The sequence below is a fragment of the Tiliqua scincoides genome, chromosome 1 (assembly GCF_035046505.1).
Source record: "Tiliqua scincoides isolate rTilSci1 chromosome 1, rTilSci1.hap2, whole genome shotgun sequence".
Taxonomy (NCBI): domain Eukaryota; kingdom Metazoa; phylum Chordata; class Lepidosauria; order Squamata; family Scincidae; genus Tiliqua; species Tiliqua scincoides.
The window spans coordinates 272,302,186-272,322,540 of NC_089821.1; the positions used below are offsets into that span (position 1 = coordinate 272,302,186).

The 20,355-nt window shown below is 43.0% G+C and overlaps 1 protein-coding gene across 3 annotated transcripts in view; it reads right to left on the bottom strand.

The window, feature by feature from the left end:
• CCDC88A (coiled-coil domain containing 88A) overlaps positions 1-20,355 on the bottom strand; it is a 156,626-nt gene that overhangs the window by 34,415 nt on the left and 101,856 nt on the right. For all 3 annotated transcript variants that reach the window (XM_066626045.1, XM_066626036.1, XM_066626027.1), the window contains exons 18-25: positions 20,068-20,244; positions 17,850-18,011; positions 15,956-16,233; positions 15,634-15,777; positions 13,368-13,554; positions 4,160-4,305; positions 2,885-2,977; positions 1,907-2,121 (exon numbers count right to left, since the gene is read on the bottom strand). In XM_066626045.1, the coding sequence (XP_066482142.1) occupies positions 1,907-2,121; positions 2,885-2,977; positions 4,160-4,305; positions 13,368-13,554; positions 15,634-15,777; positions 15,956-16,233; positions 17,850-18,011; positions 20,068-20,244 (1,402 nt within the window). The remainder of the gene's footprint in view (positions 1-1,906; positions 2,122-2,884; positions 2,978-4,159; positions 4,306-13,367; positions 13,555-15,633; positions 15,778-15,955; positions 16,234-17,849; positions 18,012-20,067; positions 20,245-20,355) is intronic.

Below are 20,355 nucleotides of genomic sequence, written 5' to 3' on the forward strand. Positions count from 1 at the left end.
GAACAAATGCGGTTTGCTGTAGACTGCTAAGCACAACTAAGCACAAACAAGCATCTTTCTGGTTAGGAAAATGGACTGAAGATCTTTGTAGGTGGAGGACAGCAACTACTGACTTGATCTGATGATAGGCAACAACTGATCAAATATTAGACCAAAATAAAATGTGGAATTTGGTTTAGTACAGCAAGTAGTCAAAAACCTGTCTTCTAAGTTTTCCAAACTTTAATTCTGATCCTGTCTCAGAGGTCATACGTCAAATGCTATTTCCAAAGGGAAATAATTAGCATGAATAGCTTACACAGTTTCCAAACTGTGAACCGTGGCTCCCTGGGGAGCTGAGGAAACCAGCCAGGGAGCAGCAGAATCCTTGCAAAAAACCCATCGTCTTATACAATGTATAGGATAGAAACTCACTGCTCTATACAATGCATAGGACTATAGCCCTAATGGGGAGCCATGGTCAATGGCCCAATAGGTCAAGGGAGTCGCCAATCAAAAAAACTTTGAGAACCAGTGGCTTAGATGGATTATCAATCACCAGCGAACCCAAAATGTAAAAGCAATTTGTTGAAAAAAAGATTTAAATGTACAATAAAACAGAAATAAATTTCTAATATTTGTATAGAAACTATATAACCAAAGCAGACACTGTTTTAATTTTTTTCTATAGGAACAAATAACAGAGAAATGTATTTTAAATATACATGTTGTTACTATGTAAAACTTATAATACAATGTGTGTGTTGCTGCTCTGCTTTACTAGCATAACAGATCTTAGTGATGCCATAAATTACTTGTTTCAATTGTTGATTTATAATAAATCAATGAATAGACAATATGAACAACCCAAATCAAAACAGACCTAATTCATTTCAAGAATTGATAAAAATGGCTTGTTTCGGCACAGTTCGTATAACCATATTCACTTCATGATAACTGCAACTACCATGTGATGCCATTTCTATAAAGCAAACTATCACAGATCAAACTGAGTCATGGATTGGGAACTCCTATATAAACTCAGTACCTGTCAATGAAAAATAGTTTATCTAGTCTACTGTCCAATTTTGCAAGTGTGAACTGCCTTCTTGTCACAGTTTCTACACTTACTTTTTTCTCTGAGATGGCAGTCAAAAATAAATCAAGTGACTTACAGCTCAATGTTCTATTTTGTACTATGCCAATGCAATGAGATGTGAGAAAAGATTCAATTTCACAAATGCTGTGTCAACACAGCTTGGTATAACAGTGCAGTGGTGATACAGCATGATGAAGAGATATGAGTTAAAAGGAGCAGAAGAGATATCACACTGTTGGATTACTGGCTTCCAAAGAGTCTATATAGTGGTTATATAAGGTGGACTTCTATATTGGAGTTACTCCTTGTCAACCTGCTGTCCAGGTCTACATTCCATCATAAAACTTTTAGAAGCAAATGATCCAGAACAATGCTTTCCCATGCAAAGCTTGAAGTGGTGTTACACTATGACAGCTCCATTAGAGATGTAGGCTACCTCCTATGAACATGCAGATATAGAGGATCAATACAGCAGCAGTGAAAGAACATTAATAAGGAAGTGTGTCATAGGGTGACCTACATGCACAAAGGCAGAAATGTTATGAGTGTATGAGAAGATACAGTATAGAAAAGAGCAATAGATACAAGTAAAAGATGTGCCAAATTTTACCTGTTTAGCTTCAATCTGAACAATTTTTTTAAACCATATTTAAATACCATAGTCCTAAGAAACACGTAAAGGGCATTTGTCTGCTGAAGGGCTTGATTCTCCATTCTTGGTTCCAAATGTTAAACCAGCATTTTCCATTAAGTTTGGAGTTTTTTTTACTGCACTTGGAAATAGTACACCAAACTTGACTCCTTATTAAAATGAAGCAATTTACTCACTGCTGCTTTTTTTGGTTCCCACAGTCTGACCATCTTCGAGTGAATTTGAGCCCACGGAGGAACTATCTTGACTATCCTGCTGGGGCAGTTGGAGAAATCCTTCACTAGATTCTGAGCGGGTTGGTGTCAGAGTCAAAGACTTGAGACGCTCTCGATTAACATCCTTCTTAGATTTTATCAACTTTCTCATTTTCAGAGTAATCCAGTTGCCTCTCCTTCCATATAAATGAAGAGAAACACTAAATTTAGTATTAATCACATAGATTCTTTGTTAATAGGAGTCTTAAAATACTTTAAATATTTAAAATAATATCCTAAATAATATGCTTGTAACATACAAGGACTCCATTAGGAGTCTATGGGACGGACAGTCCAATCAGATGGTCCGGTGCCACCATGGAAAAAGCAGTGCCAAAATAGCCATTGCTGTATCCTATGGAGCCAGACCAGCTGCTGGAGCCGTCTTGGGGTAAGGCAACAAATATTCCCTTATCCTGTGTCGAGCTCTGCTAGTAGAAATGAGTCTCCTTGCATCTACGCCCGCTATTTAGCTGGCGCAGAACTGAAGAAACCCGTGTTTGGGCAGGAAAGGCTCAGGAAGGGGCACAGGATTCAGCAGCAGACTTTGCTGCTGTTCCTGCTCCTCTCCCAGGCCATATACTCCCTCCTGTCCAATTCCCTCTGCCTAGTTCCGCCCCCCTGCCTTCCCCCCACCCTGAAAAGACTTCCTGCCACCCAGCGGGGACACTTACCGCCCTGTGCTCCTTGGAGGAGTCTTCCCAGGGCTGAGGCCCAGTACCAACTGGCGCAGGCCTCACTGCCAGTGCAGCATTCCTCACTGCCACTGGTGAAATGCCTTATGGCACTTGCACAGTGGCGGCTGCCAGGGCAGCATGTAGGCCACCAGTACTGCCCTGGCTTAGGATTGGGCCCTAAATCACCTGCAAGAGGAAGAAAACAGTAGGAATCATGCATTACCTTCTTGGGGGAGATGGTTCGTAAAACTTATACTGATCCATAATCTTTTCTTCTAGTTTTTCTTTTTGTCTTCTCAATTCATTTAGCTTGTCACTGTAAAGAATAATTAATACACATTTCAAAACATATGTACATTTTTAAACAAAACTGTATTTCCTTCAGCCTCTTCAGATCTTTTGTACTATTCCTGTTCAACTGTTGCATGAGATTGGCGTAGCTTGTGTTTCTGGTGTGGAGATATGGCATTTTCCCAGCATGCAAATGCCAATATTTTGATTCCTAGGAAACGTGTGTGCTTTGTGTTGATTTTGAATAAATAATGCCACAGAGACCTATTGACTTATTGTACTGGTATCATGACATTAATGGTAAGCCACACAACATTTCTACATCCCTTATTTAGAAATATAATTACTAACAGAAATATGCCCCCAAAACAAAGCAATATGCATTATAGGGATAGTAGATGATCATGCTACTGTCACTGTAATGAGTTGGTAAGAATTCCTTAATAATCATTTGGAATGGCTCTTAAGTATGTGTAGCTGGACACAACCTGTGAACGAAGGAATAAAACACTGAAGAAAGCATTTTGTTTAACCATTTTGCCTTCAGTCAATCCATTCTTATTATGGTCTCCTAAAAGGACATATTTTAAACATCTTCAATGATTGTTTATAACTTAGGACAAGTTCTAATCAGTCTGCTTCTTCTCTAGATTATGGCAGTTTATTTAAGGGGTTATAATTCAAGATCAGCACTGAACATGTTTTCACTGGGAGCAGCAGCAGCTATACAAAAGAACAAACATGGTCATCTTTTGTTAACAGCATGTACTGATAAACATTTTCATCATTTATTTCTGGTTGAAGATCCAATAGCACAGTGGTTCCAAACTTTTTAGCACCAGGACCCACTTTTTAAAACAACAGTCTATCGGGACCCATCTAGGTTTACCCATCTAGATTTTAAAAATCTAGAAAGCAATAATGTTTTATTTGTTTATATGGAATAATAACCAGAAAGAAAGACCCAGAAACATTTATCTCCCTATTTTTATACATGCTTGCAAACTGCAGGAGCTCAGCTCCTTGCAGGGCAGGGAGCAGCTACAGTACCTGATTTCTGAATAGCTTCAGGGCTTGAGGCAATTAATTATTATCTTTCCATCACCCTTTGGCTACCCACCAAAAATCAGGTCACAACTCACCAGTGGATCCTGACCCACAGTGTGGGAACCACTGCAATAGCAGTTGTATACATTTTGATACCTACATATATTGCCTTTGTTCAACGTGGAATAGATCTTTGCTTTCCATATTCTGCTCTAATAACGTCCGGTTTTGTAGCATTAATGTCTGTATTTGATCCAGTAGATGTCTGTTTTCCTCCTCCAAGTTTCCTTTTAGTTGGCTAAGCAACTGTTAAAAATGTACAATATTTTAATGTTGGCAATGTGCCCAGTTTTACATATAAAACAAAATACAGAAAGGAAAGCCTGATCAAATAAATAGAAGGTTGCATCTGAAAAATATAACTGCTATGAATTGTCTTCTTTCTACATTAAGGAAAGCAAGATCTGTACTTTCCGTTAAGGTCCTTAAAACGACCACTGTGCCAGAGGATAGCTAATGTCACGCTAACAAAGGAAGGAGAGGGGAGCCAGGAAACTACAGGATGGTAGGCCTAACTTCTGTCCCAGATAAGATGGTGGAAAGCCTAATCACAGATAAAATCTTAAAACATACAGAAGAACAAACTTTGCTGAGGGAGACAAGAATGGTTTCTCTAAGGATAAGTCTTGCTTAAAAAATCTTTTACAATTCTTTGAAAAGTTTAACAAGGATGTGGAAGTGATAAACCCATTGCTACGTATTATATATCTGGACTTCCAGAAGGTGTTTGACACAGGGAACAATCCTTACCAGGTCTACTCAGAAGTAAGTTCTATTTTGTTCAATGGGGCTTACTCTCAGGAAAGCATGGTTAGGATTGCAGCCAGTCACTCACCAAAGGCTCCTGAGAATACTCCACAGTCAGGGAATAAGAGGGCAGGTTATTTTATGGATTAGGAACTGGTTGAAGAACAGGAAATGGAGAAAGGGTGTAAATAGGAAATTTTCAGAATGGAGAGAAGTGAAAAGTGGTGTGCCCCAAAGATTGGTTTTAGGACCAGTGCTTTTCAGTTTGTTCATAAATGATGTGGAGTTGGGGAGAAGCAGCGAGATGGCCAAGTTTGCAGATGACACTAAAATTTCCAGGTAGAGAAATCCAAAAGGGATTGTGAAGAGCTCTAAGCTGGGGAAAACAGGCAGCAAAATGGCAGATGCACTTCAATGTAAGTAAGTGTAAAGTGATACAAATCTGGGCAAGAAATAAAAATTTCACATATAAACTGATGGGTTCCAAATTGTCAGAATAGACTAGGGTGGAGAAAGGAATGGTGATGGAGAGCTTGATAAGTGTTGACCTAGTGGTCAGGATCCATGCTCAGAATCTTTTCCCTCTCACGCAACACTAGAACCAGGGGACATACACTAAAATTGAATGTTGGGAGAGTTAGGACAGACAAAAGAAAATATTTCTTTACACAATATGTGGTGGACATGAGAAAAAGCAAAATATTGGAAAATGATACCTAAATTGTTACAAGAGATATTGAATTGTGTATTACCATTCAAACCAGAAATATTCCTCCTAAATGTGACATCAGAAATTAAAGACCAATATAAGAAACACCTTATTGTTCATATCAGTACAGTGGCAAGAATATTGTATGCGCAAAAGTGGAAATTTACAGATGTTCCAACTAGAGAAAATTTAATAGATAAAATTTATGAAATAGCAGAAATGGAGGTTTTAACAGAAAGAATGAAAGAGAGATTTAGGAAGAGTAAGAAGATATTGGAAGCCTTTTTATGACTGGATAGATAAGTTTAGTTAAACAATATTGACTTTTTAGATAAATCATCAATTAGCATAATGACAAATATGATAACTTTTGTACTGATGAGTATTTTTCTCATTGTTGATTTCTTCTTTTGGAACAATGCATGTTGTAATCTATGGCCAATATCCTCATGTGTAACCTGTGTAGTCCCAGCCCTAAGTCTAACCCATTTTCTTCACCTGTATCTGTAATAAATAAATAAACTTTGCACAAAAAAAGGAAAATATTTCTTTACTCAGTGTGTAGTTGGTCTGTGGAACTCCTTGCCACAGGATGTGGTGATGGCATCGGGCCTAGATGCCTTTAAAAGGGGATTGGACAAATTTCTGGAGAAAAAATTCATCATGGGTTACAAGCCATGATATGTATGTGCAACCTCTTGATTTTCGAAATGGGTTATGTCAGAATGCCAGATACAAGGGAAGGCACCAGGATGCAGGTCTCTTGCTATCTTGTGTGCTCCCTGGGGCAATTGGTGGGCCACTGAGTTAAAGGAAACCTATGGCCTGATCCAGAGGGGTTGCTCTTATGATAATTTAAAAAGGAATTGAGACTAAAATTGCCAGTATTATTATGCCACTATACAAATTGGTGGTTAAGCCACATATGGAGTACTGTGTCCAGAACACATCTCAGAAAGGAGAAAACTAGAAAAGGTGTAGAAGAGAGTGGCCAAAAGGATTAAAGGGCTGGGAAACCTTCCTTAAAAGGAAAGGCTGAGTTGGCTTTAAGCCAATTAGACCAATTGTCCAAATTGGCCCCTGCACCTAAGGGCCCCCTGCACCAGGGTAATCCACCTTAGTGAAATACAGACAGCAACATATTTCAACAGACCCCTAACACCACGTAGCAGGTTTTATAGAAAACAGTTTTAATTTTCTTCTGAATCCTTAAAAAGTCAGTAGTGTATGTTTGTACTGTTTATATTTTGAAATTAGTTGTGAACTGGGTGTGAACTGGTTGTGAACAAAACTTGTTTCCAATTGGGCCCCACAGCTCCTAAGGCCAGCCCTGAGGAAAGACTACAACATTTGGAGCTCTTCAATCTAGAAAGAAGGTGTCCAAGGGGGGCATGAATGAGACGTAAAAAATTATGCATGGGATGGACAGAGTAGGATAGAGAAAAGTTTTTCCTTTGGCGCAATACCAAAACCAGAGAACATCCACTAAAGTTGAATGGCAGAAGAGTTAAATAGACAAGTCCACCTGATAGTTTCCTTCTCTTGGCTAAAACTTCTGGATTTAGGAGAAGGTATTTTCTGCTCTGTACATCTCAGAATCCCCAGCCAAAGGGAAAACAAACAATGCACAGAAGAGCTCAGTACAAAGGGAGTCATAACGAGCAGCCATTTTCCCAGAGTCATTTTCATCAGTTTGTTTAATGAAGCTGATAGCTTATGCCAATAAAGGTCTTTGATTTGACAAAAAGAAATATTTCTTTACCCAGCACATAATTAATTGGTGGAACTTCTTATTGGTCAGATTTATAGAGGAAAAATCTATCACAGGATACACACGGGTTACATGATATGTATGTGCAACCTCTTGATTTTTGAAATGGGTTATGACCAGTGGTGGGATTCAGCCGGTTCACACCGGTTCTGTAGAACCCCTACCTAATGTAGCTAGGGTTCTGCGAACCGTTTGCTAAGCTGCTCACAGGACAAACTTCACAGCCATGCCCCTCAGGGTGTCCACTGGCTGCAGAAGTCCCCACCGGGAAGCCGGCTCCTATAGTAAGTTGCGCGGGGCTGTGCCTGCGCCTTGGAGAGTTGCAGCACCCTGGCTTTGTTGGGCGAGGGCGCGACGGAGCCTCGGAGGTGCCTGCGGGGAGGAGACGCGAGCACAGGAGCGGAGTCTCGCTGGCTGGAGCCGCTGCTGCCAAGCGCTTTCTCGGCGGCAGCAGACTGGTGGTTCCAACCGCCGTGGACCCCGAAGCCGGGCTCCTCGAAGATGCCCGGGCCACCCCTTGGAGGAGCAGCATCATCAAGGTAGTGCCTCATTCATTCCCTCTGGTCGTGAATGTGTGAGTGGGTGTGCATGTGTGTGTGCGTGAGAATGTGGGGTGAATGAGTGAGTGAGTGTGGGTTGTGTGTGTGAGAGGGTGGGTGTGGGGGTGGGTAAGTGTGACTGTGTGAATGAGTGTGGGGAAGTGTGTGGGGTGTGTGTGTGTGTGAGCGAGTGGTGGGTGTGGGGGTGGGTAAGTGTGACTGTGGGGGGAGTGTGTGGGGGTGGGTAAGTGTGACTGTGTGTGAGTGAGTGTGGGGGGCGTGTGTGGGGTGCGTGTGTGTGAGCGAGCGGGGTGTGTGGGGGTGTGAGAGTGAGTGTGGTGTGTGTGAGAGGGTGGGTGTGGGTAAGTGACTGAGTGAGTGTGGGGGGAGTGTGTGGGGTATGTGTGTGTGAGTGAGTGAGCGAGCAATGGGTGTGAGGTTGTAAGGGTGTGAGTGTGGTGTGTGTGTGTGTGTGTGAAAGGGTAGGTGTGGGTAAGTCTGAGTGTGTGTGTGTGAGTGTGTGTGTGTGCTGCCTCTTTCCCTCCTGCTGTGAGGATGGTACCATTCACACATGACGTTTGCCCTGCATGGTGTTCCTGCAAAGGAAACAATGACTGCACACCCTGCCCTGTGCGCCTCTTGGCTCTCCAGGGCTTTGCTGCTGCCTCTCACTCAAGCAGACGTGCCCGCTTGGGCACACCAGCAACTTCTTGGGGAGGTGTTCCATGCGAAAAGGAAAACCAGCTCCGGGAAGGAGAGCTGGAGGGGAGCGGGTGCCTGACCTGCCGCTTAGAATGCCTGCAGGTTTACCTGTTATGGTAGCAAGCAATGGGCCCAAAGAGGGATGATGCATTGAGGGCTGAGCCCAATCCTAGGTATGTCTACTCAGGAGTAAGTCCCCTTATAGTCAATAGGGTTTACTCGCAGGTAGGTGTGGAGAGGAGTGCCATCTTGGAGCCGAAGCCTATGCTTGTCTACTCAGAATTAAGTCCCATTATAGTCAGTGGAGCTTACTCCCAGGCAAGTGTGGATAGGATTGCAGCCTTGTTTCACAGCAGAGTGACAACAAGAGAGCAAGATTTAAAACCGGTTTCTGCCTGGCCCACAGGTGCACACTTTTGGTCCCTGTTGTATATATGCAACATTGGGCAGAAGTGGCTTAATTAAACTACTTCTGATTTTTTTTCTAAAAAAAGTTTTGAGATTCAGTTGCAGGTCGAAGATGCTCTGTGGCAGAAGAGGAGCCGCAATAGTTAATGCTACTCTTACATCAGAAGAGTTTTAGGGCCCAATCCTGTCAGCTTTCCAGCACTGATGCAGCCCTGAAGTAAGAGACCAAACATTCCCTTACCTTCTGGAGGCCTCTGTGACTGCCCTCCCCACCACAGAATGCAGCACCCACCCCTTTGGCACAGCTGCATCAGTGCTGGAAAACTGGATAGAATTGGGCCCTCAATCTGGGGATGATCAGAAGTGATGCCCACCTTCTCTTCTGTTGGCCAGTGAGGGGGTGGCTGACCACATGGTCCATACTGGGGCGGGCCCCAGTATTCCCATCCAGACAGCCATGGCCCCCTGTACCCCCTTTGCAGCCTTGCCTGCTTTCACTAACTTACCTTCGAAGTCCCGCTGCCTTTTATATGTCTTAAAATGGTCATTAGGACATAGAACCTGTTGTTAATTTATTTAAATCCCACCACTGGCTATGACTATAAGCAACCTCCAGGTTTAAGGGGTAATCTCTGAATGACAAGATGCAAGGGAGTGGCAACAGGATACAGGTATCATGTTGTCTTCAGTGCTGCCAGAGACATCTGGTGGGCTACCATGAGATATAGGAAGTTAGACTAGGTGGGCCCTTGACCTGATCCAGCAAGGCTCTTCTTATGCTCTTTTGTTAAGGTCCTTGTGTTTTTTTGGATTCTAGGAAAAAGTATTCAGTGCAGCAGCTAAAAGGGAAATGGGAACTTTTTAGGGCAACGCCCTAAGTCTGAAAACCTCTACCTTAGGTTATTGCGGTACACTCATAAGAGTGCCATGAGATGGCCTCTCCTACCTGTTCTCCCAGACACTGCAATCTTGGATCTTGTAAGAGGCTGCGGAAGCATTGTGACCAGGTAAGTTTGGGAACTACTGGTCTAAGCTTAACCTAAAACCATCAATATTGGTGGCAGTATAGTACAAATCAGTCAAGAAACTCACAGCCAAATCCTGAGCTGCCCGAAGTGTGGAGTTGCTGCGGTGCCAAAAATGGCTGCCGTGGCATCCAACACACAACTGGGCAGTTGCTGGCAGCTCCTCAGGAGAAGGGGATGTTTGTCCCCTTCGCCCCGGCAAGGAAAGTAGCCCCACAATGGGGTTACTTGATTCTGTGGTCCTGCCCTTCGCCCGCCCACTTTCCCCACCATGCCTCCTCCCTGCCCTCCCCCTTCCTCAGAACATCTCCTCCCCACCTCTCCCCACACCTCCACCTACCTCTTCATTGCCTGGCAGTTCAGGTGACCACTGAGCAGTTGAGCATTGGCTATGCCCTGGCACTAGCCCAGAGCCTGCTGGTACTGGGCTAGCTTCAGTGCTTGGCTAGCACTAGGCCCCACAAATGTGCCTTATGGCACGTTTGCGACAGTGCGCACTGACAGTGAGTTGCCATGCACTGCACAGGATTGGGTCCTCATGCTGCTGCAGTGCCCTTCACTGTCATCTATAGATGAGGAAGGTTTCCTGAGGTTCTAAGTTAATTGTGACATATCTAAGCAATAGTCCTGCTGGCTGCCGGGAGAAACTGCCAAGCCTGATGAAGGTGTAGAATACAATGACTATGGGAAGTTCAGTATAGGACTTTGCCCTAGGACCTTCAGCAACATGGCACAAGAACTACCCCAAACACTACATTGAAATTGCAATAACATCCATAGGACTACTTCATAATACACAGAATTAAATTTGTTCCTTATGCAAATACATTTTTTAAAGATATGCCAATCACCTAAAACTGGAAATGTTAAATATTCCAGTAAACTCATAACAGCGGGTATACTATTCTAGAACACTGGTGTTGCTGGGAGTGACATCACTCAGTGCAGAGCTCAGGAACACAGAAGTTTGGTGGAGATATGATGATATCTTCACATCACCTCACTTCTGGATTGCCAGGAAGGAAATTGACCAAGATGCTGAAACAAAAGTAAACACACATGAAACTGCTGCCAACCCCTGCCAAATCGCATGCCTTGTTTCTGATTGTTGCATGGGTGTGTCTTGCCACATAGCTGCCATGTTCCCCCACAGCACCCAGGTGACCTAGGAAAGTGAGTACGGAGGATGCTTGCAATCATGGATGCTGGAAACCAGTTATTTTGCAATGCTGGGTGAATTTTTCATTTCAGTATTTTCTTTTTCTCTAATGGGTTTTCACAGCAATCTCTTCTTGGGCACTCAGGCAAGTTGCAGAGGAGCAGCCGCAGGAGTACAAATGGCAGTGCAGAACTGCCTTCCTCCTCCTCCCCAGACCCTATCATCCATATCCAAGCTCAGAAGCGACCCTTGGACACCTCGCTGCTGGAGGGAGTAGAAGCCAGCCGTGGTGTGCGACAACTCCAGCATTCCAAAACATCCTCTGTATTCTTTCCCAGATCACCTGGGGATGTCAGGAGGCACAGAGGTTAGGGAGCAACACAGACCCATGCAACAATCAGAAACAAGGCATGCAATTTGGGAGGGATGGTGGAAGTTTTGTGTGCATTTACCTTTGGTTTCAACAACTACCAAAGTGACTGCAACAACTACCGCGGCATCTCTCTCCTTAGCGTTGTAGGAAAGCTGTTTGCCCTAGTTGCACTAAAGAGGCTCCAGGTACTTGCAGAGAGCATCTATCCAGAATTGCAGTGTGGATTCCGAGCCAACAGGTCCACCACTGATATGGTATTCTCCCTTAGACAACTGCAGGAGAAATGCAGGGAACAATGACAGCCACTCTTTATAGCCTTCATAGATCTCACAAAGGCTTTCGACCTGGTCAGCAGAGACGGCCTCTTCAAGATTCTCCTCAAGATCAGATGTCCACCCAGGCTCCTCAGCATCATCAGATCTTTCCACAAGGACATGAAGGGCACTGTTGTCTTCGATGGCTCCACATCAGACCCTTTTGACATCCGAAGCGGCGTGAAGCAGGGCTGTGTTCTTGCGCCAACCTTGTTTGGGATTTTCTTCGCTGTCCTGCTGAAGCAGACCTTTGGAACTGCAACAGAAGGCATCTATCTCCGGACCAGATCAGACGGAAAGCTCTTCAACCTCTCCAGACTGAGAGCAAAATCCAAAGTCCAGCTGAAATGTCTGCGTGACTTCCTCTTTGCCGACGATGCAGCTGTCACTACCCACTCTGCCAAAGATCTCCAGCAGCTCATGGATCGTTTTAGCACGGCCTGCCAAGATTTTGGACTGACAATCAGTCTGAAGAAAACACAGGTCATGGTTCAGGATGTGGACTCACCTCCCTGCATTACAATCTCTGCGCATGAACTGGAGGTTGTCCATGACTTTGTGTACCTTGGCTCAACGATCTCCGACACTCTTTATCTCGATACCGAGCTAAACAAGCGCATCGGTAAAGCAGCTACCACGTTTTCCAGACTCACAAAGAGAGTCTGGTCCAACAAGAAGCTGACGGAACATACCAAGATCCAGGTCTACAGAGTTTGCGTCCTGAGTACACTTCTGTACTGCAGCGAGTCATGGACTCTTCGCTCACAACAGGAGAGGAAACTGAGCGCTTTCCACATGTGCTGCCTCTGACGCATCCTCGGCATCACCTGGCAGGACAAAGTTCCAAACAACACAGTCCTGGAACATGCTGGAATCCCTAGCATGTATTCACTGCTGAAACAGAGACGCCTGCATTGGCTCAGTCATGTTGTGAGAATGGATGATGGCCAGATCCCAAAGGATCTCCTCTATGGAGAACTCGTGCAAGGAAAGCGCCCTACAGGTAGACCACAGCTGCGATACAAGGACATCTGCAAGAGGGATCTGAAGGCCTTAGGGATGGACCTCAACAAGTGGGAAACCCTGGCCTCTGAGCGGCCCGCTTGGAGGCAGGCTGTGCAGCATGGCCTTTCCCAGTTTGAAGAGACACTTTGCCAACAGTCTGAGGGTAAGAGGTAAAGAAGGAAGGCCCATAGCCAGGGAGACAGACCAGGGACAGACTGCACTTGCTCCCGGTGTGGAAGGGATTGTCACTCCCGGATTGGCCTTTTCAGCCACACTAGACGCTGTGCCAGAACCACCTTTCAGAGCGCGATACCATAGTCTTTCGAGACTGAAGGTTGCCAATACATACATACCTTTGGTTTCAGTGTCTTGGTCAATTTCCTTCCCTGCAATTCAGAAGTGATGTGTGACATTATGGCTGGTCTGTAGGATAGACTGCATCTGCGGCCCCATCATTATTATGCCATTGTTCTAGAATGCGAATAATGCTTTGTGCATTTTGTATTAATTCACAGGGCTGCAATATAACATTACTGTAGTAACTCAGACAGATTACCTCACACTGATTATTCAATTTTGTATATGTAATGTCCAGCTGTTGGTACTGTTCTCTGAGCTTGGAAAATTCAGCTTCTAATCGTGTTTGTTCTAGTTTAGAATTGTTCAGTAGTGTTTTCAAATTCTTATGATCCATTTGCAGAGCTTCATTGTCTTTCAAAAGATGAATGTATGTATGATTTAGTCTGTAATAAAAATATTCAGAAAACAGGATTGAACAATTAAAGTAAGTCTGTACAGAATTGAAAGTGGTGTAATTCACAACAATTAAGCAAGTAAGAGCATGTATGTGCACATGGCAGGCATTTGTAGATATCAAATGGATGAGAAGTCAAGGAGAGAGATATATTATAAAATTTATTGATAGTTTCAATAACCCAGTGTTTCACAAACTGTGGGTCGGGACCCACCTGGTGGGTCGTGAGTCAATTTCAGGTGGGTCCCCATTCATTTCAATTATTAGACTTGCTTCTACCATGGTATGTGGCTTCATTGGGGAAATGTTACAGAAGGTATGTGGCTTCATTGGGGAAAAGTACAGTAAAAGCCTGTATTTTAACAGGCTACTATGTATATGCTTTTAACAATGAGAGTCAATGGGACTTATTCCTTGGTAAGTGTAGGTAGGATTGTAGCCTAGGATCGTAAAAATTTTTCCTGCTTGTTGATATCATTTCCGGTCATGACATCACTTCCAGTGGATCCTGACAGATTCTTATTCTAAAAAGTGGGTCCCAGTGCTAAAAGTTTGAGAACCACTGCAATAACCTATTACTAAAGATCAATTTTCTACATGAATTTGTACTCCATCTCTTATCCCCTAAAATAGTTAGGGTTCCTTACTTTGTCTGGGAGTGTTCCTAGCATGGGAGACAGATCCCAGACATGCTGCCCCTGATATGGGTACAGTAACACCTGCATGATAAGATTGCTGCAGCAGTAGGTGATGGAAGCCATCAGAGACAACTCAGGCAGCTTGAGATGAATTTAAGCAAACCTCAAAGCAAACTTCTTCAGTGAAGAAGGGGTGGCTGCTTAACCCTTCTTCACTGCCTACTCCACAGCCAGGAGATGCTTTTGATTTTCCTCCTGCTTGCACCCTGCTTGGGGTGGACATCTGTGAACAGAGCCAATCACTGCAAAAGAACCCAAAGGAGGGATTCCAAAACCACGCAAGTGCTGCTCCAGCCCAACGGTCAAGATAGGACCCTATGTTTGAGACTAAGGTGTTATATAATCTCAGTCTTAAATATGCAAAATGCAGCTACATATTTAATAACATATTTAACCACTTTAAATCAGTGGCATAGTGGTAAATTTTAAAGTGCAGGAGCTTATCATGATAACTTTCATAGCTATTTGCCCAGTGACAGACCTGGTGGGGGGGTCGGGGGAACAAAAGCCTCAGACACCACACTTGTGGGGGCGGCACCACTGCACCATCTCCACCCGCCCTCTGGAGCCGTTCCACAAGCTGGGGAGGCCCCATGCTGAGTTCCCAGGAGCTCTGAAAGCCTTCCAAGGCTTTTGGAGCGCTGTTAAGCAGTACTTAGGGTTTTCCAACGAAAACCAGAAATACTGTTTAACAGCACTCTAGAAACCTCAGAAGACTTTTGGAACACCTGCAGACATAGCACGGGGATCCACACAGCTGCGTGAGTCTCCTCAGTGGGGGGAGCATGCTGCAGTTAGAGAGGTTTTTCCTCTTCTGTCACTTATTTCAGTTTTGAAGCCTATTACTTCACTGAAATATCTAGCTTATTTCAATCCAAAACATTAGAGTTGTAATAGTTTTGAAACAAATGTATCAAATTGAAAAATGGGATGAAGAAAATGTCCCAAGAGAAAAGGTTATTAGGCTACAAGCCTATAAACATTTACCTGAGAGTATGTACCATTTAACTCAGCAGGACTTACTTTCAAGTAGATATGTAGAAAATTGTGTTGTTAGGATGCTAGTCTATACATGTTTAGTCAGAAGTCCTTCTGTGTTCAACAACAATATAACATATAATCTCTCAGTTACCCCGTTTGAAAGAGTCTCTCAGGTACTCCATTTGAAAGACAACGGCATCATCAACATATGCCCCCAGCATATACCTGATAATGGTTCTTAAAAAAAAATAAAATCAAAAGCATCACCTGAGCACTCCTGCTGACAACATCACAACTCCTGCTGCAGAAGTTTCAGGGTTCTGCTTCTGTTTACTTCCAGTCAACTACACCACAATTTAAATAAGAAAATCATTCATTAATTTTCTCACCTATCATTTTCCTCACAAAGCCTTTTGTATTCTGCTGTTACAGTTTCATGCTGTTTACTGTGCTGTAGCATCTTCTCTTGCTCTGCTTTGAGAACTTTTTCCAGTTCTTCTAATTGCACTTTTTGTTTCAGCAGCTGATTGTATCTGTAAAGTGATTTTAAACATGAACTCTATTCAAAATTAACAAATTACTGAGAACACAACAACTTTATATGATATAATCTCAAAGTTTTAAAATTCAAAATAACTTATTTTCAACTCAAAATATTGTAAAGGATACATTTCAAATTTAGTTAGAAAACTGATAGTACACTGTAATCACCTATCTTCTAAGTCCTTATGTTCCATCTCAAGGTTCTTGTGTGCGGATTTGAGGTTTCCATGTTTGGAAATTAGAGATTCATATTCAGCAGCTTGTCGTTCATGAAGTTGTTCCAGTTTTTCATGATCTTTGATTAGTGAATCATACAATGATCTCAAATCCTCCCGCTCCTTGATTATGGACTCATTTTCATTTTCCAAAGCAGACTGCTGAATCAGCAGCTGTGCGTTCTGATTCATAAGAGATGTACTTTGCGAATTAATAGCAGAGTTTTCTACCTACAATTGTCAACAGTTACATAAAAACATGAATAATAAAGTTCCTTTTAAAGTATTACACCATAATATGTCTCAGACACCACAATAAGTCTTATATACAGATCAATGGTTCATGTAGGCAAACACAATTAACTAGTTCTGAATCTAGCTTCCCTACCTCTCAAGCAGACCCCTGCTCAGAGTCCTCAAGGTCTTTACAGATGAAATGCTGGGAATTTAATTCAGGCATTATACATGCAAAGCATGTAATCTATCTCTGCGTTATGGGTTCTCTCCAGCAATTAAACGGAGATTGACACATAAGTACATAAGCCAATCTTATTCATTTAGGGCGCAATCCTAACTCCCAGGTTAGGCCAGCATAAGCCATTTGTGCCAACCTGGGGGTGTCACAAACGTGCCATACGGCATGTTTGCGTTGACTTAAGAGTTGAGGAGGCCAGTGCAAGGAGTTGCACAGGCCTCCCAGCGCTGGATCCAGGCCTGAGGGGTAAGTTTGCACTGGCCGAGCTTGGCTGACGCAGAGGTCTGGGGGGGTATGGGGAGGAGGCAATTTGGGGTGGGAGGGTGGTGGGTGTTCCTGGGGTGGGTGGGAGCAGGGGGCGGGGCCAGGATCTGGCAGTTATGCCAGATCCTGACCCGTTCCTGGGAGGCGCAGAGCAGCCTCTGGTCGCTCCGTTCTGCTCAGATTTGCGCCACCTCCTGAGATGGTGCAGATCTTAGACCTATTGAGGCCAGTGCAGCAGAACACGGGCTAAGGGAAAAGTTTTCCCCTTGCTCGGGTTGCACCGATTTTGGCCCCAAACTTGCGCTGGATAGAGCAGACCTACTGGCCTGCCTGTTCCAGCGCAAATTAGGATTGGGTTGCCCAATACAGTTTCCTTCATCGAATGTGGATAAGGCTGCACAATCCTCCATCTCCTAAATTTTACACCTTATTTCACAAAGATTCACTTTACCCTCCACTAAAACTCAAAAAATTGTTCCAGGACACAGAGGAAACAATATGGTTTTTGATTTCTTCTATCACTGAAAGTAACAGGAGGGAGGAAACATGAATATCTTGCTCCAGTATTATGGTTCAAGCAAGGACAGGAGTTGTTTGACTTCTCTCTAGCCTGAGGAGGTGAGTTATGGTTGGGGAACATTCCAAGGTGAAAGCCAATGACAACATATTAGGAACAGAAAGCAGCAAGGAGTTGCAAATCACCAAAGAATGGAAGAATAAAGTCCGAAACATCTTCCCAGGGAGTAAGGGTGCATAATAACATCACTGCCTTGTTTTCAGACACAGGATCAATCTGGGGACGTGTGTGTGTGTGTGTGTGTGTGTGTGTGTGTGTGTGTGTGTGTGTGTGTGTGTGTGTGTGTGTGTGTGTGTGTGTGTGTGTGTGTGTGTGTAGGAATGTGACCTAACCTAGAGGCTGCCTAGAAGGACATTATACAGTCATATTGCTTATAAACAATATACGAGTATTTAACATCTCCACAGACTTCCCATGAACTTCACATTACTTACTAATGCTGCTATTACCATGCACTTAACAACCAAGCTTTTCACTTGCAAATTGTATGTGGTGGACTGGGAGAAAAATATGCTTTTGTGAAAACAGAACCTGAAGCTTGGCATTCTGAGTTTGCAGCGTTGTATTTTGCTCTTGTAAGGAGACAGTCTGTCTCTGAAGTGCCAAAATCTGAGCTTGCAAATTATTGTTCTGCGTCTCTAGTTGCTTTAGTTGTGTTTTCAGGGCTTGCTTCTCTGCCTGCAGAGTTGCATTCTGGATAAAAGAAAAACAACAACACATAAATGCATTAAATACATGCACCTCTGAGGTAATCACAATACTGATTATATTCAGGGCTGTATTTTAAACCATACATTCCAAAATTTGACATTGAAATCTTGCATTGAGGAGAAATTACAAGTAAAAGCACATGAGCTGGGTCCAAACTACATCCTAATTTGACTGCATAATGGTGTTATGGTATATTAGTTTTATACATGTGTAGCATCCTCATGGGGTCATGATGAGAGATAGAAGATATTTAATCTGTCACCTCCATGCCATTTTCCCCACTGAAAAATACTCCAAAAATAATGAAAATCCTCTAATCGTAGTAATAGTCATTTTAAGGGTTAACAGGCACATAAGTTAAGAACATAAGAACAGCCCCACTGGATCAGGCCATAGGCCCATCTAGTCCAGCTTCCTGTATCACACAGTGGCCCACCAAATGCCCCAGGGAGCACACCAGATAACAAGAGACCTCATCCTGGTGCCCTCCCCTACATCTGGCATTCTGACTTAACCCATTTCTAAAATCAGGAGGTTGCGCATACACATCATGGTTTGTACCCCATAATGGATTTTTCCTCCAGAAACTTGTCCAATCCCCTTTTAAAGGCGTCTAGGCTAGACGCCAGCACCACATCCTGTGGCAAGGAGTTCCACAGACCAACCACACGCTGAGTAAAGAAATATTTTCTTTTGTCTGTTCTCCCCCAAAATGTAGCAGTAGAGAATCTGAGTAACCTCTTCCAGTGCCTATGGAGATAAAGGGTCAAAACAGAGGGAGCAGCCCATGGGAAAATGGGCGAGACTGGGCAAGGCAGGGCAATATAAGGCAAAAAAAAAAAAAAGCTTCTGCTAGCAGACTTGAAGTGCCTGCAGTTCTCTCTAACCAACTGTCCTGTGACACAATGAGTAAGAAACTGATGCGTGGCTCTCAGGACTCCTGGCTGATGTCCTACAATGCCTGACATAAGTTAGGCATTACGTTAGGCATATTTTTCAAAATGCCTCTGCAATATTCAGAAACGAAATCCTCAAGATACCAAATTTTATAATAGGGTCCGAGTCAGTGCATAAACCATTCAAATCCAGTTAGATTTCAGATAATCAAAGAAGACAGTAAATTAAGAATACTATGGATAAGAGCTTTAAAGAAAGGCATAAAGAAATGTCCATCCCGTCCCCTCCCCAGTTTCAAAATATACTTTATGCGTGTCAATCTCTTCTATGCCAGATTCAGACAAATCTGCTGTGTCTAGGCTGGCAGAAAAGCAATTTATATGTATGAAATAATTCTGTACCTAGGAATTGAAATTTAAGAATTGACACTGAATTACAAAAGCTTTCATAAGAACATATGAAATGAAGCCTGAAAAATGCCAAATTATGACTCAGAATACTAAGCTACTACCAGGTAAGGTAAAAGTTTTGATAAAGTAAGGTAGATCTACAGATTTTCCAAACGTCCATTTGCTAAAGCAGGGGTGCTCAAACCCCGGCCCGGGGGCCACTTGAGGCCCTCAAGGACTCCTCAAGGACTCTCGTGTGAGCTGTGGGATGAGGGCTCCTTCCACTGCTTGCTGTTTCATACCTGTGATGCAGCAGCAGCAGTGAAGAAAAGGTCGGCCTTGCTTTGTGCAAAGCCTTTTATAGGCCTTGAGCTATTGCAAGACCTTCATTCATTCATATAAATTCCATCTCTAATATATTCATTTATGTAAATTTATTCAAATTTGAAATGTAAATAATTCTTTTTTTTTTTTCCTGGCCCCCACCAGCATCAGAGAGATGATGTGGCCCTCCTGCCAAAATGTTTGGATACCCCTGTGCTAAAGCATACTCCACACAGGAAAAGTTTAAAATGTCTTGCCATTTTTGGATAGCATGAGGTCACATTTCAGGAGTTACTAAGCTGTTTTATTCTCTTTTATGATTTTGCAGGATTGATTTTTACACAGAGCAGCATATGGCTGAAGATGTACCATACGGCATGATAACATTTAACTGAAAACTATTCAAAATGATCACAAATATTACTCACATTTCTCTCAACTTCAATTAATCTATCTTTGACCTTCAACAGCTCTCTAGTAGTCTCCTGGCTCTCTCTTTCCCATTTAGTAACAGGATGACTTTCTTCACCAGTTCTTGAAGAACAATTCTGTACCATTTTTTCCTCCTCTTGTCTTTGCTTGAGGGCTTCATAATTCTTTTTCACCTAAACATCAATTCATTCAATTTTAGATATGCAAAATACCATTCTAAAGTAACTGGGATGGGACAAGAGATGTCACAAGGTGTTTTTTTTTTTTAATTTCATTTTATTGAC